This window comes from Bactrocera oleae, chromosome 4 (assembly GCF_042242935.1).
Source record: "Bactrocera oleae isolate idBacOlea1 chromosome 4, idBacOlea1, whole genome shotgun sequence".
Lineage (NCBI taxonomy): Eukaryota > Metazoa > Arthropoda > Insecta > Diptera > Tephritidae > Bactrocera > Bactrocera oleae.
The window spans coordinates 9,526,543-9,542,749 of record NC_091538.1 but is presented as its reverse complement, the minus strand read 5'-3'; the positions used below and the strand labels follow the sequence as shown (position 1 = coordinate 9,542,749).

Below are 16,207 nucleotides of genomic sequence, written 5' to 3'. Positions count from 1 at the left end.
AATAAACTCGATTTTTTGAAATGCACAAGTGGATATAATTTGAATAGAAGTTTGTAGGTAAAAAGTGTTTAAAGTGTATTTTAGAGTTCAATTGTCTTCATTTGCAAAAAACACAAAGTAATAACTAATAGAGCAAGGTAGGGTATTTAAAAAATATTTTTTATTCAAAAATGTTGTTGTCTACTCCCGCACATAAAATGTTGCGACTGTTGCTACATGCTGGTAAACAGTTGTGCGGCGAAATAAGAAACTCGAATTAGATAACAACACTCCGACACTTGTACATTGTAATTATGCATATTAGATTACTGTGCAATTCCAAAAATAAATCTACAAACCTAGGCTACATAACTTAATCAAAGGAAACCATCTCGACTACACACATATCAGAAAATTGTGTCCAATTTCTTTAACGCTTCTCAAATTGTACAATATTTATTTATTATCAAATTTCATGAGTAAATTGTTAGCGAAATTCGTTTATATGTGCGCGTTGAACAGTGTACTTTGGAAATACATATTTTTTACATATCTTCATGTTTACAACATCAACCAAAACTTCCATTTTATACTTTTGAAGAGAGGCTTATATTTATACTCCGAACAGGCATATTAAGGTTGCCACGAAGTTTACAACACCCAGAAGGTAACGTGGATGACCTTATAAAGTATATATTTGTAAAAATTATCAACAGGACGACTCAATGTCCGTCTGCCCATCTCTATATATCGGACTACTACCTCAGTTTTTGAGATATCGTTATGAAATTTCATATATGTCCGTTTTCCCCAAGAGACAGCTCATTTGTCGGTATCGCCGATATCCGAACACTATAGCTTATAGCTGCCGTAAAAACTGACCGATCATTATCAAGTTCTTGTACGAAAAACTTTTTTATTTGATAAGATATCTTCACGAAATATGGCATACATTATTGTCCAAGGCAATGCCACAATTTTCGTACATATTTTTCAGATCGCACCACTATAGCATATAGCTGCCATATAAACTGAGCTATCAAAATCAAGATAAAGATAATTTTTTAAATTTTTATGGTATAACAAATGCCCCTGTGGAAGGTACTATAGCGTCGATGCAGCAGAATTTCACATTTTGTCTTGTTTTTCTTCTCTCTGTCTCTTATTGGCGTCGGACAGTCTTCATTAGTTTATGTTAAATTTAAATATAAGTGTAATTAAACGATATTTTTTTCCGCGCAGATTTATTTTCGATAAATTTCATGTTTCATGCGAAACAAGATTTTACTTACGGTTTTATGGTTTTACTTAATGTTATTATTACAATAACAATGCATATTTTTGATAACTGAACCAAAAACAACATTTTTTTTCTTAAACTCAAGTGTAAGTAAACGCGCGTGGTTCAACGTGTAAACTTGAAGTGAACGTGCATTTATAATTATGGCAAATAATACATAATTTTTAGCGCAAGAAGACAACTCAAAGCATACTTAACATTTAATTGTCTATTTAAATAAAGCTTTAATGAACTGATTGCAATGTCGTAATTAATAACCAATATAGGTATTTAGTCGAACAAAAATAAAAAAAAATGTGAGGAATTGGTAAAATATGCAAAAATAAACAAGTTGTAATGCAATTGCTAACGGTTTCTTAATGTGTGTATGTATTATACGAGTAAATCGTAGATAAAAAGGCCAAATAAAGTGTTTTTGAAATGTTAAAAGTCAATGTGTCACACAATTATTGAACATTTTCGAAAACAATAAGCGTAAACAGTGGAAATTGAATGCTTTAAATACTTACATAGATGTGGTAATGTAAAAACATATACAAATACACGAAATATAATACTTTAAACATGACATGTAAATATAAACAAACAAATTGTATACTAATATACTAATGTTTGTATGTATGTAATTGCAATATATAACAAAATAAGCGCATACAGCTAACACATTCAATACATACATATACATATATAATTCATAGCAGAAATATTGTTTACAAATTTTGATTTTCCATAATTTTAATACATGTACATACATACACATGTGCATATATACCATAACTTTGGCGCATATAATTATTTGTTTCGCCGGCATAACAAACAACAACAAAGTTTGTAGGATTTATTATTGTATTTATAACTGTCATTGTTTCAACTTCATACTCATTTCGCGTTAAACAGTTTTTTTGACAGTGATTTTAATAATTTTTTTTTTATAAAACTGTTGCATGAAATGTTTTAAAAGTTTGAGGATATATTTATACACTAGCAAATCAATTCATTTGCCATACCACTTGTGGAAAGAGGGCCTCGTATAGAGGATAAGATGTGAACATAGAACTTTTACTATTCCATATTCAATTCCACACACGACCGCTTCACAGGGAGCCAACTGACATTCTTGACATTGACGCGCACATTGTATTAGAGAACGTAAGCTTATCTTTTATAGAGCCAGCTGCCCGTGCGGTCACCTGACTTTACCATCACATCGTGGCGCGCGAGTCACCTAAGCACTGGGCAGGCACGGTGCCTGCTTTACTTATATAGAGCCAGCCGGCAGCCAGCATACCGTGATGTCATCTCATGACTTTTAAATGACATCCCATCGAGGCGGGAGAGTCACCTAAGCTTACCGTGAGGTCAGCTCATGACTTTTAAATGACATCCCATCGTGGCGCGCGAGTCACCTAAGCACTGGGCAGGCACTGTGCCTGCTTTACTTATATAGAGCCAGCCGGCAGCCAGCTTACCGTGAGGGCAGCTCATGACTATCAAACGACATCCCATCATGGCGTGCGAGTCACCTAAGCATTGGCCAGGCACGGTGCCTGCTTTACTTATATAGAGCCAGCCGGCAGCCAGCATACCGTGAGGTCATCTCATGACTTTTAAATGACATCCCATCGAGGCGGGAGAGTCACCTAAGCACTGGCCAGGCACGGTACCTGCTTTACTTATATAGAGCTAGCCGGCAGCCAGCTTACCGTGAGGTCAGCTCATGACTTTTAAATGACATCCCATCGTGGCGCGCGAGTCACCTAAGCACTGGGCAGGCACTGTGCCTGCTTTACTTATATAGAGCCAGCCGGCAGCCAGCTTACCGTGAGGGCAGCTCATGACTATCAAACGACATCCCATCATGGCGTGCGAGTCACCTAAGCATTGGCCAGGCACGGTGCCTGCTTTACTTATATAGAGCCAGCCGGCAGCCAGCATACCGTGAGGTCATCTCATGACTTTTAAATGACATCCCATCGAGGCGGGAGAGTCACCTAAGCACTGGCCAGGCACGGTACCTGCTTTACTTATATAGAGCTAGCCGGCAGCCAGCTTACCGTGAGGTCAGCTCATGACTTTTAAATGACATCCCATCGTGGCGCGCGAGTCACCTAAGCACTGGGCAGGCACTGTGCCTGCTTTACTTATATAGAGCCAGCCGGCAGCCAGCATACCGTGAGGTCATCTCATGACTTTTAAATTACATCCCATCGAGGCGGGAGAGTCACCTAAGCACTGGCCAGGCACGGTGCTTGCTTTACTTATATAGAGCCAGCCGGCTTACCGTGAGGTCACCCCATGACTTTTAAATGACATCCCATCGTGGCGGGAGAGTCACCTAAGCACTGGCCAGGCACGGTGCTTGCTTTACTTATATAGAGCCAGCCGGCTTACCGTGAGGTCACCCCATGACTTTTAAATGACATCCCATCGTGGCGGGAGAGTCACCTAAGCACTGGCCAGGCACGGTGCTTGCTTTACTTATATAGAGCCAGCCGGCAGCCAGCTTACCGTGAGGTCACCCCATGACTTTTAAATAACAACACATCGTGGCGCCAAAGATATTGTTTAGATCGGGTCACTATAGCATATAGCTGTCATACAAACTAACCGATCGAAATCAAGCGCATGTAAGGAGTCTTTTGCATATGTGAAGGGTATTACAGCTTCGGTGCAACCGAAGTTAATGTTTTTTATTGTTTTTAATTAAATTTTCTTAGTGCTTATGTATTTATTGATAATGGTTTATATAACGACATACATACATACAGACATATTTACACAATATATATGCACATAACCAAACATTAATAGTGAAAAACTAAAAAAAAACAACAAGCAAAACAAAAATTAATATTACACAAAAATACTGAAACAAGTCAAAAAGCCGGGAAGCTGACCACTTTAATATCGAGCTGCAATTAAGTAGAATAATATTCATATATATTTATATAAATGTCTTAATACATGCATATATACATATACATACATATACAGTATTTCCAACTGTAGTAGCCAACGTTGAAACATATAAATGTATTAATACACATAAGTACATATGTGCACGGAAGCAGATTTGCCAAATACATGTATGTATATGTACGCATACAATTATATTATATAATATATACTCATACATATACAATGTATAAGTTCATATACCGCAGGTATATTTTTACTAAGGATTATGCCGGGAATAAAAATAATTTTTAATTCATTCTTCAACCGCCTATATATTGTACTTATTAGTATTTGTATATATTTTAAGTATGTATGTATGTGTAATGTATACTTGACAAAACATCAACGTTTGCTTATGCAAAATGTGCTAAGAAACCAACATTGTAAATTAATAATATGATTTTTTTATTATTGTATGTATGTATGTATGTGCGCTCGTTTTTTTTACCGCTGTTATAATGTAAAAATATTTAGTTTGTCGAAGAGAAAAAACATACATACATACGAGTATGTACTCACTTGGCATATTGAGATAACGTACACATTTTTAGGCATTTATGCATTTTCGGACACATACATATAAACAAAAAAATAAAATAAAAAAACATACCTACATACATTCATCTCTATGCATATGATGTATGAATTGTATGCTTAAACGAAAACGAAATATGGGAATCCAGTAACTTTGGTGATCTTTTGAGCGTCGAAACACGACACAATCTTAAAATAAAAATAAAAGACAAAAACAATACTTCTTTATAAATGTAATTTGTAACGCATAAGTAATCAACACCACCACAACAACTATATAATGTTAAAGGTAAAAAAAATAAATAACCATAAATAAATCTTAAAATGCGTTGTCTAATTAAATGAAATAATGAATGGTAAAAACAATTAGCAACAAGAAACAGCAATGCAAATAACAACAAAGCATACAAGAAATATATTGTCACACATGGATATTACCTGGAGCGCTGTTTATGCAATGGTAAGTAGGGTTTGCGCTTGCGAAAAATTTTGAAAGAAAAAACAGGAAAACGATAGCACCATCTGTTGGCGACATTAAAGCTGCTTACGACAGCCCGAAAATAATTATCGTTTCAAAATTTAGAGATTTTGTCTGCTAAATTATCACATACATAATTTAAGGACGGGTTTGTGCTTAGAAATTAAGAAGCGATACAATGCAAACACGAAATACAGGTTGGTTGAAAAATTTCTGCGCTCGAAATGAAAAAATACTGTTTTTGGTACTAAATATATATTTTTTCTTCAATATAATTTCGCTTAACTTCAATACACCTATTCCAATGAGCCTCCAATAATTTTATGCCATCCCTATAATGACTTTCCGGAAGCTCTGCAAAATACCCGTCCCTGTAATAGCTTCTTCATTCGACGAAAAACACTTACCACGAAAGAATTATTTCAGGTTTCTGAAGAGGTAGTATTCGCTGGCAGTCAAATCTAATGATTACGGTGGATGCTCAAGCAATTCGTACTTTTATTCGTTGAATTTTGTCATTGTCTTGATGAAAAAAGATTTGTTTGTGCTGCAAACCAGGTCTTATCTCACGAATTTTTTCATCCAGCTGATACAAAAGACTGCAGTAATATTCTACATTGAATGTTTTACCTTTATGCAGATAATCAAACAACAAAATTCTTTTTGCATCCCAAAAAAAGTGGTGCCATAACCTTCTTTGCTGATCGTTGTGACTTCACCTGCTTTGTAGCTGAACAACCAGCTTTAGTGCACTGTAAACGTTCTTGTTTCAATTTAGCATCATAATGGGAGATCCAAGTCACATCCATGGCTATAAAACGAGGCAAGAAAGCGGTTTTATTCTGCTTAAAAGGCTTCAAATTATGCTGAGAAATCTTTTTTTGATCCAGTCTTTGTTGGATTGTAACGTGTGCGGCACTAACTTTCCAAACAGCTTTTTAATCCATGTAAAATATGAAGTACACGCTCGTGTTAGGTGCACTACAGCTTCTAGATATCGATCTGAAATTTCGCACACGTCCTTTTCGCCCCAAGAAGCTACGGCATTTTTTGTACACATAATTATTCATTTGTGTTGAAGTTGTAATATTTCGATGTAACTAGTATTTCAGAGAATGATGAAAATAGAGTTACAACCCTTCATAAATACAAAAGGTTCCTTACAAGAACTTTATTCTTGGTGAGAAAAGGACAGGTGCAAAATTTCAGTTCGATATCTCAACAACGGATGGACTAGTGTGTATATATGTATATAGACGGACGGACAGACGCACAGGCTAAATCGACTCAGCTCATTATGCTGACATTACCTATGCATTTAATAGGGTCTCCGACATTTCCTTCTGTGTGTTAGAAACTTCGTGGCAAACTTAAAATACACTGTGTAGGGTATAAAAATTCATATCAATTTGATTATTTTAAGTAATTATCATACTAATCTATATGTAGGGCTAATGTAAATACCTATGCAAATACATAATTTTAAGTGCATTTTAAGCAGCTGGGTAGCTGTATAGCCATCTAGGTATGAGACATTTGTGTTTCCAATCAAATAATTGTGCGTATGGTTAGCTGATATTCGGAAGACGTCGCGACGCGTCGTACGGTGACATTGAATAGCCGAATTAATTTGGATAAGCGCAAAAAGAGAAAAATGTCATTTAGCATGTGTGTTTGTAAGAGGGTTCTATGGTGTAATGGTTAGCACTCTGGACTTTGAATCCAGCGATCCGAGTTCAAATCTCGGTAGAACCTTAATAATAGTTAAGCTTTCTTTAACTATAACTGTATTTTTTGGAACATATTTTTAAAGTGAACGAAGCATTCATACATAAATATAAAAAATAATTCCAACCCGGCAAAAGAACAAAAACTCGCAATTAAATTTGTGCTGGCTTCGTTTTTGATCTCAAAAATTTTTAACTGTATAAGAAACGCAGGAGAGCATTTAATATTTAAATTTATATAAGATTTGTATTTCAAACTAAAACGGATAATTCGTTTTGCTCACTAAGTATTTCGATATCAACATGTTTTTGAGAACACAGGCGTTGAAAAGTACATGCAACATTTAGTTTGTTAAAACAATATATTTACTATCTCTGAACTCGCGATTCGGTCTGGTTCTATATAATTTCAGTTCACTAAATAAGTCACTTAATTTCTAGATTTTGTTTCTGATATCGTGCATATGTATATAATATGAATTTATTTAAACAAAAATGTAGGTGACTGCTACAGATTCTCTGGTAATCATTTTTAGTATGAGTTATAAAACTTTTATGTATATACTTATACATACATATCTAATATTGGATCACAAATTCTCAAACATTTCAAATACGACGCTTATACATATGCTCAAGTACATACATATGTACTATAATTTTCTGTAACTTACACTGTTAATTAATAGAACAAACTAATCTGTTATTAGTTAATTTTGGCATTAACATAGAATGTTAAAGCGGAAATGGTAATGTTAAAGCGGCTGCAGTTGAAATAACACAATGTGAAAATTAAAGTAAGCGGTTCTATGGTGTAATGGTTAGCACTCTGGACTTTGAATCCAGCGATCCGAGTTCAAATCTCGGTAGAACCTTAATATTCATTATCGTTTTTTTACATCTTTAGTAAATTTTTATTATAAACCAATTTATATATTTTTTAATTTAAGTTTTTCTTTTCTTAAGTTAAAATAAATAAATTTTATAATTCTAAAATTATTTCTAAAGCTTTCTAAATAGCAAATCTAGCAGTACTTGATGTTTACATATTTTGTTTTATAATATTAATTATTATTAAAATTGCAGTTAACGATTAACGACGAATACAATATTGCTCTGTTTTGCATTCATCTATTTCATTTGTATATTTTGTTAAGCTCTTATTTGCACTTATCCACCTTACGTAAATTAATAAAACACATCAAAGAAAATTACAAAACGCTCAATTTCAAATTTATTTTAACTGCTTTATTATTTATTAAATTTTACATAATTAAAAGAACTTGTTTCATAAAATGTTATTGGTTTTAACGCTTTTCTATGCGATTTAAATAAAATATTTTTCTACACGAGAATTTTTTTTTACATATCTTATTCACAAGTTTCTAACAAGGATGATAATCCTTTCGAACTTTGTCCTCTTGATACGCCAAAAGTTCGTTCTATTACAATGTGTTTACAAGATTCCACATATGTATATTAGATATGTTTCAACAATTTCATTACAAAAGGAATAGTTCTGTGTAAAATGTGATAAATTAAGTTAATTATAATGTTTACATTATATTTAGTGAAGAAAGTAAGTAATACTATATAAATGAAATGAATAGTTGAATTGAATGATAAGCTCTATTTCGTTGAGGAGCCATCAGCCATTTTCATAATCAAATTTAAGTTATCATGTAATGTTTTGATTTGGCTAAGTGTGTCTGCATCAATAGCATCTATGATGTCCGATTTAAGTTCGTCCAGTTTCTTTGGTCGCAATGAAAACACACCATTCTTTGTAGGTATATTTACATTGGCAAATTTATCAGGCATCCTACATAAAAAAAAAAACTTGTAAATAATAAAAAATAATCTTATTGTAAATCTTATGTAACAAACTTACACATGAGCAACTACGGGACTACCACATTTGGACAATACCACCTCACCAGGTTTCGGCCAACGTAAAAATGCTGCCGCCGGAGATGACGCCGACATTGTCATTGAGAACTGTTGTCCGCAGACTTGTGATGAACGATCAGCACTTAAAGCCTTGGAACGAGTAGCGGTCGGTGTGCGCATTTTACTCCGCGATATACGAGTATCCATAACGGTAGAGGAACTTGTTGAAGATTTTATTGTCGACACCTGCACTAAATCATCGCAAGCTGATCGACTACGACGCGGACGCCGTGCTCTAGCTGAACTTAGTGGTCCAGGAGTACGACCACGCTGTTGCTGTTGTTTAATTGATGCCCGACTATATGCACTTAAAATTGAGGTTGAGACACCAACTGAACTGCCACCATTTGTGCTATCCTCTGTAAGGTAACCTTTTACCAATTTTTGTTTTTGTTTTTATATTTTGTGTATGCATTCAAAATTGTGACCAAGTATGGAAATGCGAGTGATGATGTATGTTTGTTACAAAATGTGTAAAAGCGAAAGAGAAAAAAGAGCCAACACCAAAATTTAATACATTTCTCCCCATAGTAAAAATAATATTATAATTATGTTAATTTGTTTGTTTTGTTTTAAATTTACCTTCATCATTTGGGTTTAATTGCTTTCCCGAGGTTTGTTTCACTCCAGCGCTATTGCTTCCCGCCAAAGTATTCAAATGTTTTTTGTAATCTTCAGGTTTAGTTAAATTCTTAAATAAAACAAATATTACAATTATGGAATATGTATGTTTGGAAATATTCATCAGTGTTGCATACCAAAGACAGTACATCTCCCATTAGTAAATCAAGCACATTGGAATCTGTGCCCATTAGTAACATATAAAACTTGTCTTCAATAGATTTTATTTGCGCTTTTCCTTTTAATTCTAATGCGTGCAAATAGCCATCAAATGATGCTTCGAACTCCCGCAATTTTTCTTCACAACTAGACGTTTCACGAAAGCGTTTGGTAGACTTGGAAACCTTCGTACGCGGCATTTTCTTATTAACAAATCGTCGGTTTATTACTATAAAAATTTCTTTTTAAGCCAATATAATATTGACAATTATGTTATGGCGTATTTTTCAGTCTTTTTGTAGTAAATTTTACTTAACAAATGTGTATTATTGGCGCTCAAATAATCAAATAGATTTCACACAAGACCGAAAAATGCCATTTTGAATTTTGTAAATTCAACGTTATCCAACTTATATATTCAGCTGTTTTCAGCAACACAGGTAGAGTTGCAGTTTCCAGGGTTGCCGTGAATTCAACAATGTTGCCAAATTTTCAAGATTAAATTAACAAACATTTATGTTCTCTGAGAAGTAATTTACGCTCAAAACTTATATATCTTAACTTAAAATACACTTACACAAAGAGTTTATGCTTCATAACCGCATTACAATTCTCTAAATTATATTCAAATACATCCAATACTTTTTATGTTACAATTAATAAAGGGCTTATCGGTACATCAGCAAGACCTCGGCATTGATCTAATGAGCTTGAACGAAAGTCGAATTCAGCAGATATTAATTACGAACGCGACAAGTTCTTTGAATGCATTATTAAATTTTTATTAAAAAAACGATAGCATCTTCATAATATTTCAAAACAAGTTTCGAAAATTTCGAAACAACTTTTGATTGCTTGTACATATTAAAATAATTTTTTTGCCTGTGTGTTCAAATACTAATGAGAAATAGTCACTCTGTGTCAAACACGTGTCCAAATCGGTTCTCGTCCTAGATAAATTTTTAATACAACTCTACATTTTGACATCTTGTTCTTCTGACTGTTTCTAACCTTCCTTTCATTCGCCGGACGTGTTGCTTTATAAAACGTGTTAAATATTTGTCCAATAAAGTTGTGAATAAATTTGAAAAAATGGCGGATATTGGTAAGAGATTATTTGGTCGTTATTAATGTTTAAAGAAAAACTATTTTCACTAAGACTTTAATTGTTCAAAATAATGTATATCGCCGCTTTAATCGTGTACGTTTATTTAAAAAAATACCGCGTGGTTTTTCTTAAAATTTGTAGAAATCAAAAAGGAAAAGAAAAAGAAGAAAATTAAGGAAGAGCCAATAGATGTAGATGATCTTGGAACGCTACAAAAAACTGGTGATTTTTCTGTTAAGCCATCTGAAAAATCTGTGAAGTTAGATGCTTCACAATGGCCTTTGTTGTTGAAGAATTTCGATAAACTGAACGTGCGTACCAATCACTATACTCCTTTACCACATGGATCATCGCCACTTAATAGAGATATTCAAGAATATATGAAGTCGGGTTTCATTAATTTGGATAAACCATCTAATCCGAGTTCGCACGAAGTTGTCGCCTGGATAAAGAAAATTCTAAAGGTTGAGAAAACTGGACACTCTGGCACACTTGATCCAAAAGTGACAGGTAAATATATTGTTATATGCAAATTAGAGCTGGTATTCTATATTGAATGTTGGCATTACATTCTAGGTTGTCTTATTGTGTGCATTGATCGCGCAACTCGTCTGGTTAAGTCGCAACAAAGTGCTGGTAAGGAATACGTTGCCATATTTAAGCTACACTCGCCAGTGGAATCGGTAGCAAAAGTTCGTCAAGGTTTGGAAAAGTTACGTGGTGCACTTTTCCAACGACCACCTTTAATTTCAGCAGTTAAAAGACAGTTGCGTGTTCGTACAGTTTATGACAGTAAATTGTTGGATTATGATGAGGCTCGTAATATGGGTAAGTGGAGTTTTTACGTATATTGTTCTTTCTATAATTATAAATAAGAAGGCATGGGCATATTGATTTAACAACTCATCTCAATATGAGTAGTGTTATTTTCAATTTATAATAATAAATGCCAAATTAAAATATAAAGCTTTTGTTTATAAAAATACAGAAGTACATTTCCTTATGTATTGTTATGCTTTCTATTTCAAATTTGCGTCATATGCTAAAGGTGTTTTTTGGGTTAGCTGTGAGGCGGGTTCGTATATTCGTACCATGTGCGTGCACTTGGGCCTAGTGCTAGGGGTTGGTGGCCAAATGCTAGAACTGAGGCGTGTACGTTCCGGAATACAATCTGAGCGTGACGGTATGGTGACGATGCATGATGTTTTAGATGCTATGTACCTGTATGAAAATCACAAAGACGAGTCTATGTTGCGACGAGTAATCAAACCATTAGAAGGTTTACTTGTTAACCACAAACGCATTATAATGAAAGATAGCTCGGTAAGTATTGTTTCCAATATATATGTGTTTTTTCTTTGTTAAATTGCTTCAAGTTAAATTTAGAAATGTTTCACTTTTATGCATAAACTTAAAACTTATTAATACTTTAATGCTAAAATATCTCTTATTTCTCTTTTAATTTAATATTAATATGTATGTACCCCATGATATAAGCCGGCAGAAAAAATACTCTTTAGTTTTTTCTGTGACTATGATTGGGAACATAAACCTATTTTCGATGTGTGTATATTTCGAGGTGTCTTACCTGCTTCAAAATAAAGATTTATTCAGAATACATTTGTTTCTCTAGTTATATTACTTTATATTTATTTGTGATTTATAGCAATACTATTGACCCCATGATATAAGCCGGCAGGGAAAATATATTTCCAATTTTCCCTGTGACTATGATTGGGAACAACAATGTTTATCCGATGTGTGTATGTAGCAATATCAAATAAATTTATTGCACCAAAGAATGATTCGGAGCACATATGTATATGTAAAGTTGTCCATTATAAAATTCCTAAAATTTGCCAAAATTTTTAATTTTAACGTACTTTTTTTTTGTTTTTTTTTTTAGGTCAATGCTGTTTGTTACGGTGCCAAAATCATGTTGCCCGGTGTTTTACGCTATGAAGATGGTATTGAAATCGATAAAGAAATTGTTATCGTCACAACAAAGGGTGAGGCAATTTGCTTGGCTATTGCTCAAATGACGACAGCAACAATGGCATCATGTGATCACGGTGTCGTAGCTAAGATCAAACGTGTTATTATGGAGAGAGATACGTATCCGCGTAAATGGGGCCTGGGACCTAAAGCTTCAGCAAAGAAAGCACTTATTGCGGCAGGAAAATTAGATAAATATGGACGTCCAAATGAAAATACACCCAAGGAGTGGTTAACCGGCTTCGTCGATTACAATGCAAAGAAGCCTGCGGCAGCTGTAGCGCCACAAAATACAACACCAACAAATGGTGGCAGCACAGAGGAGGGCAAAAAGGTAAGAAAAAGTTATTTTGATGTGTGTTGGAGTTATCGCATGTGCCACAATAATATTTAAAAATTTTGGGGATTTGAGTTGTCTAATTTGTTTATATATTATTTTAGCGTAAACTGAGTGCGTCCAGCCAAGATGGGAATGCCCTAACAGTCGTACAAGATGATACTTTAAAGTCTGAAAAGAAGAAGAAGAAGAAGCACAAATCAGATAAAGAGGCTCCCGAAGCAGCAGTAGTGGTGGAAGAGGAGGCGGAGTTGACAGAAAAGAAGGAGAAAAAGAAGAAGAAGAAGAAGGACAAAGATAGAGAGAAAGAAGCTTAGGCAAGAATTAAGCCCTTAAAGATGGTTTAATTCGAGTCCATGAACTGTATTGCAGTGCATTTTATATAGTACCGATCTATTGCGTTAATATTAGTTTACTGTTTTTTTTTTTAAATACAAAAATTGTTTGCAAAAAATGTAGAGTTGACTAACAAACAAGTCTGAGTAGCCTCAGTACATATATGGTTTTTCAAGACATATATTTTTGTATGAATTGACAACACACAATAGTCGACATCAGCAAATATACAAATTAATACAATAATAATGCATATTGTAGCTATAAGGTTAAAGATAAGTCTGGTAAATGTAGACTACTTAATTTCTCAACTGTAAAAATGGTATATTACCAATTTGTAGCTGACAACAAAAACACGAAAATATATAATGTAGCCTATAAAATGAATATAAACTTTTTTAAAGCAGTTTTGGCGATATAATCGTGTTAAGGTTTTTGTTTACAGTTTTCAAGGTTTAATAATTTTTTGTATATCATATATTAAGGTTAGTATTTAGCTTTATTTGTTTATGTATAAACTATATTACACCATTCTTTTTGCAGACTTCAGCTTACCAAACTAATAGCCTGAAATTTGAAGGATATCCAAAAATATACACGCAGTTTAATTCAAACGTAATCTATATATGCAGGTAAATTTATTAAACAAAAAAAAATATATATATAATATTGATGTGATGAGCAATTACTTTCGCCCCTAACTGAAAAATAATAATTTCATGTTGATTGCGATTGATTGGTCTTACTGAATCCAGCTATGTTTATGTACTTATACATTATGACTATTTCCTTTACTCAAAAAGTTGTTTTTTTGTTTACAGTTTGAATTATTGGATTTGGTCTCTCTCAGTCATAAATAAATTATATTAAGGTGAGTTTTCAAATATATACATAAATAAATAATGTTTTCGTTTTCACATGATGAGCAATAACTTTCGCCCCTAACTGAAAAAATCTAACTGTTGAATGCGATTGATTGGTCTTACTGAGTCGACGCTATATACAGTTTTATTGCATAAAATATGGCAAGATTTGCTAATTTTTTCGTGTTATTTCAGATTTTGTTTTGCCGCTTCGCTAATTGCAGCCGTTCCGTTAGTTGCAGCCTTTTTATGAAAATGTAAGTTGCATAAAATTTATGTACGTTGTAAGCAGGGTTGCTGATAATGCAGTGTTTATTATTATTATTATATTTTTTTTAATTTCGAAAATCTTAGTTCAAAAACAATTTTCGAATTTCTGCTTTCAAAAACAAGATTGAAAAAAAAAAATTTAGTTCCAAATACCGGATTGAAAAATAAAAATAATCTTAAGTAACGGATTGAAAAAAAAAAAATTATCCCAAATACCGAATTGGAAAAAACAAATATTAAATAACAAAAAGGTGTTAATCCCAAGCTTATAATTTGAGATTTAAAAAAAATTGTTATAACATAACTTATTATAAAATTTTGTATTAAAAAATTAAATTGGATTTAAAATCTAATTTTTAATCCAAAATGAAAATCTAATTTTCAATCGAAAATGTTTGGAATTAAAAATTGTAAATTTAAAATGGAAAAGTTAATTTTTAATCCAAAATTTTTTTATAAAAGAAATACGCAACCCTGGTTGTAAGTCATTAAATTTACTCCTTGAATGATGAACAATAACTTTCGCCCCTAACTGAAAAATAATAATTTCATGTTGAATGCGAATTGATTGGTCTTACTGATAAAAGTTATGTATATGTAAAATAAATTAAAATTATTCTGTTCCTAAGAAAGTGTATTAAAACGTATATTTCTTCTCCTTTTCCAGCTGCTTTTGGTTTAGCTCAAACACCAATTAAATATATGTATATGGTATATGGAAATCGCACTGCAAAATGTAAGTTTAAATGTGTATATAACTAATAAGACATATCATAAATTAATTTTAAATGATGAACAATTACTTTCGCCCCTAACTGAAGAAAAATCATGTTGAATGCGATTTGATTGGTCTTACTGACAAATATGCAATCAATTCACATCAATCAAAACACCTCATATCCAGAATATTAATATTTTTGTTTTCAATTTCAGTTATATAATATGGGCACTGGGAAAAATATGTGAGCCTTAAAAATTTGTGCGCAGCCAGCACTCACTTTCATTAATGTAAGCATAAATATGTAAAAATATATACATATATATTGACTTAATTTAATTGCATGATGAACAATTACTTTCGCCCCTAACTGAAAAATAAAAAAGTGTTGAATGCGAATTGATTGGTCTTACTGAAGTCCAAAATGCTCAACAATATTGCACAAAACATCGATTTTTTTTTTTTGCTAATTAATGCCTTTTTTCTTTTTAGCCTTTTTTTATGCCACAAGCCGTGCTAAAAGTTATGTTGAGAAATTAGTGGATGGATTAGATAAACAAATTCAGGTAAGGCTTTAATTAATTGGGTCAAAAACTTAAATAAATTTCGATTTATAATGTCGAAAAAGTTTATGAAGGCAAAAACTATATATGTATGTATGTACATATATCTCGAGGAAAATTATTTTTTAATTTTTATAAAATTGTTTTTTCTTAAATTTTTTTTTTTAATTTTTATAAAATTTTTTTTTTTTAATTTTTATTAAATTTTTTTTTTAATTTTTATTAAATTTTTTTTTTTTAATTTTTATTTAAATTTTTTTTAAATTAAATTTTTTTAGTTTTTTTTTTAAATATTTTTTTTTTTTAATATT

General features: G+C 32.6%; 2 protein-coding genes and 9 non-coding genes across 11 annotated transcripts; 10 read left to right on the top strand and 1 right to left on the bottom strand.

The window, feature by feature from the left end:
• Window positions 1-6,932: 6,932 nt before the first annotated feature.
• TRNAQ-UUG (transfer RNA glutamine (anticodon UUG)) lies at window positions 6,933-7,004 on the top strand. The gene has a single exon. It is a non-coding gene; the product is annotated as a tRNA-Gln (tRNA).
• A 775-nt stretch (window positions 7,005-7,779) lies between these two features.
• Window positions 7,780-7,851, top strand: TRNAQ-UUG (transfer RNA glutamine (anticodon UUG)). The gene has a single exon. It is a non-coding gene; the product is annotated as a tRNA-Gln (tRNA).
• A 351-nt stretch (window positions 7,852-8,202) lies between these two features.
• On the bottom strand, window positions 8,203-10,104 carry LOC106614188 (borealin). Its single transcript, XM_014229780.3, has 4 exons — window positions 9,685-10,104; window positions 9,509-9,617; window positions 8,868-9,297; window positions 8,203-8,798 (listed from the first exon to the last, which is right to left on the bottom strand). The coding sequence occupies exons 1-4, from the start codon at window positions 9,904-9,906 to the stop codon at window positions 8,606-8,608; spliced, it is 954 nt and encodes a 317-aa protein (XP_014085255.1). The 5' UTR covers window positions 9,907-10,104; the 3' UTR covers window positions 8,203-8,605.
• Window positions 10,105-10,678: 574 nt separating this feature from the next.
• Nop60B (dyskerin pseudouridine synthase 1 Nop60B) lies at window positions 10,679-13,875 on the top strand. Its single transcript, XM_014229778.3, has 6 exons — window positions 10,679-10,811; window positions 10,956-11,324; window positions 11,391-11,642; window positions 11,863-12,137; window positions 12,721-13,143; window positions 13,251-13,875. Exons 1-6 carry the CDS (start codon window positions 10,799-10,801, stop codon window positions 13,461-13,463), a joined length of 1,545 nt encoding a protein of 514 aa, XP_014085253.2. The 5' UTR covers window positions 10,679-10,798; the 3' UTR covers window positions 13,464-13,875.
• LOC118683283 (small nucleolar RNA snoR639/H1) lies at window positions 12,297-12,434 on the top strand. Its single transcript, XR_004979207.1, has one exon. It is a non-coding gene; the product is annotated as a small nucleolar RNA snoR639/H1 (small nucleolar RNA).
• LOC118683282 (small nucleolar RNA snoR639/H1) lies at window positions 12,492-12,630 on the top strand. Its single transcript, XR_004979206.2, has one exon. It is a non-coding gene; the product is annotated as a small nucleolar RNA snoR639/H1 (small nucleolar RNA).
• Window positions 13,876-14,151: 276 nt separating the features above from the next.
• LOC118683276 (small nucleolar RNA Me28S-Gm1083) lies at window positions 14,152-14,240 on the top strand. Its single transcript, XR_004979200.1, has one exon. It is a non-coding gene; the product is annotated as a small nucleolar RNA Me28S-Gm1083 (small nucleolar RNA).
• Window positions 14,241-14,394: 154 nt separating this feature from the next.
• Window positions 14,395-14,479, top strand: LOC118683277 (small nucleolar RNA Me28S-Gm1083). Its single transcript, XR_004979201.1, has one exon. It is a non-coding gene; the product is annotated as a small nucleolar RNA Me28S-Gm1083 (small nucleolar RNA).
• A 635-nt stretch (window positions 14,480-15,114) lies between these two features.
• LOC118683284 (small nucleolar RNA Me28S-Gm1083) lies at window positions 15,115-15,205 on the top strand. The gene has a single exon (XR_004979208.2). It is a non-coding gene; the product is annotated as a small nucleolar RNA Me28S-Gm1083 (small nucleolar RNA).
• Window positions 15,206-15,397: 192 nt separating this feature from the next.
• LOC118683285 (small nucleolar RNA Me28S-Gm1083) lies at window positions 15,398-15,483 on the top strand. Its single transcript, XR_004979209.2, has one exon. It is a non-coding gene; the product is annotated as a small nucleolar RNA Me28S-Gm1083 (small nucleolar RNA).
• A 186-nt stretch (window positions 15,484-15,669) lies between these two features.
• Window positions 15,670-15,758, top strand: LOC118683278 (small nucleolar RNA Me28S-Gm1083). Its single transcript, XR_004979202.1, has one exon. It is a non-coding gene; the product is annotated as a small nucleolar RNA Me28S-Gm1083 (small nucleolar RNA).
• The last annotated feature ends 449 nt before the right edge of the window (window positions 15,759-16,207 follow it).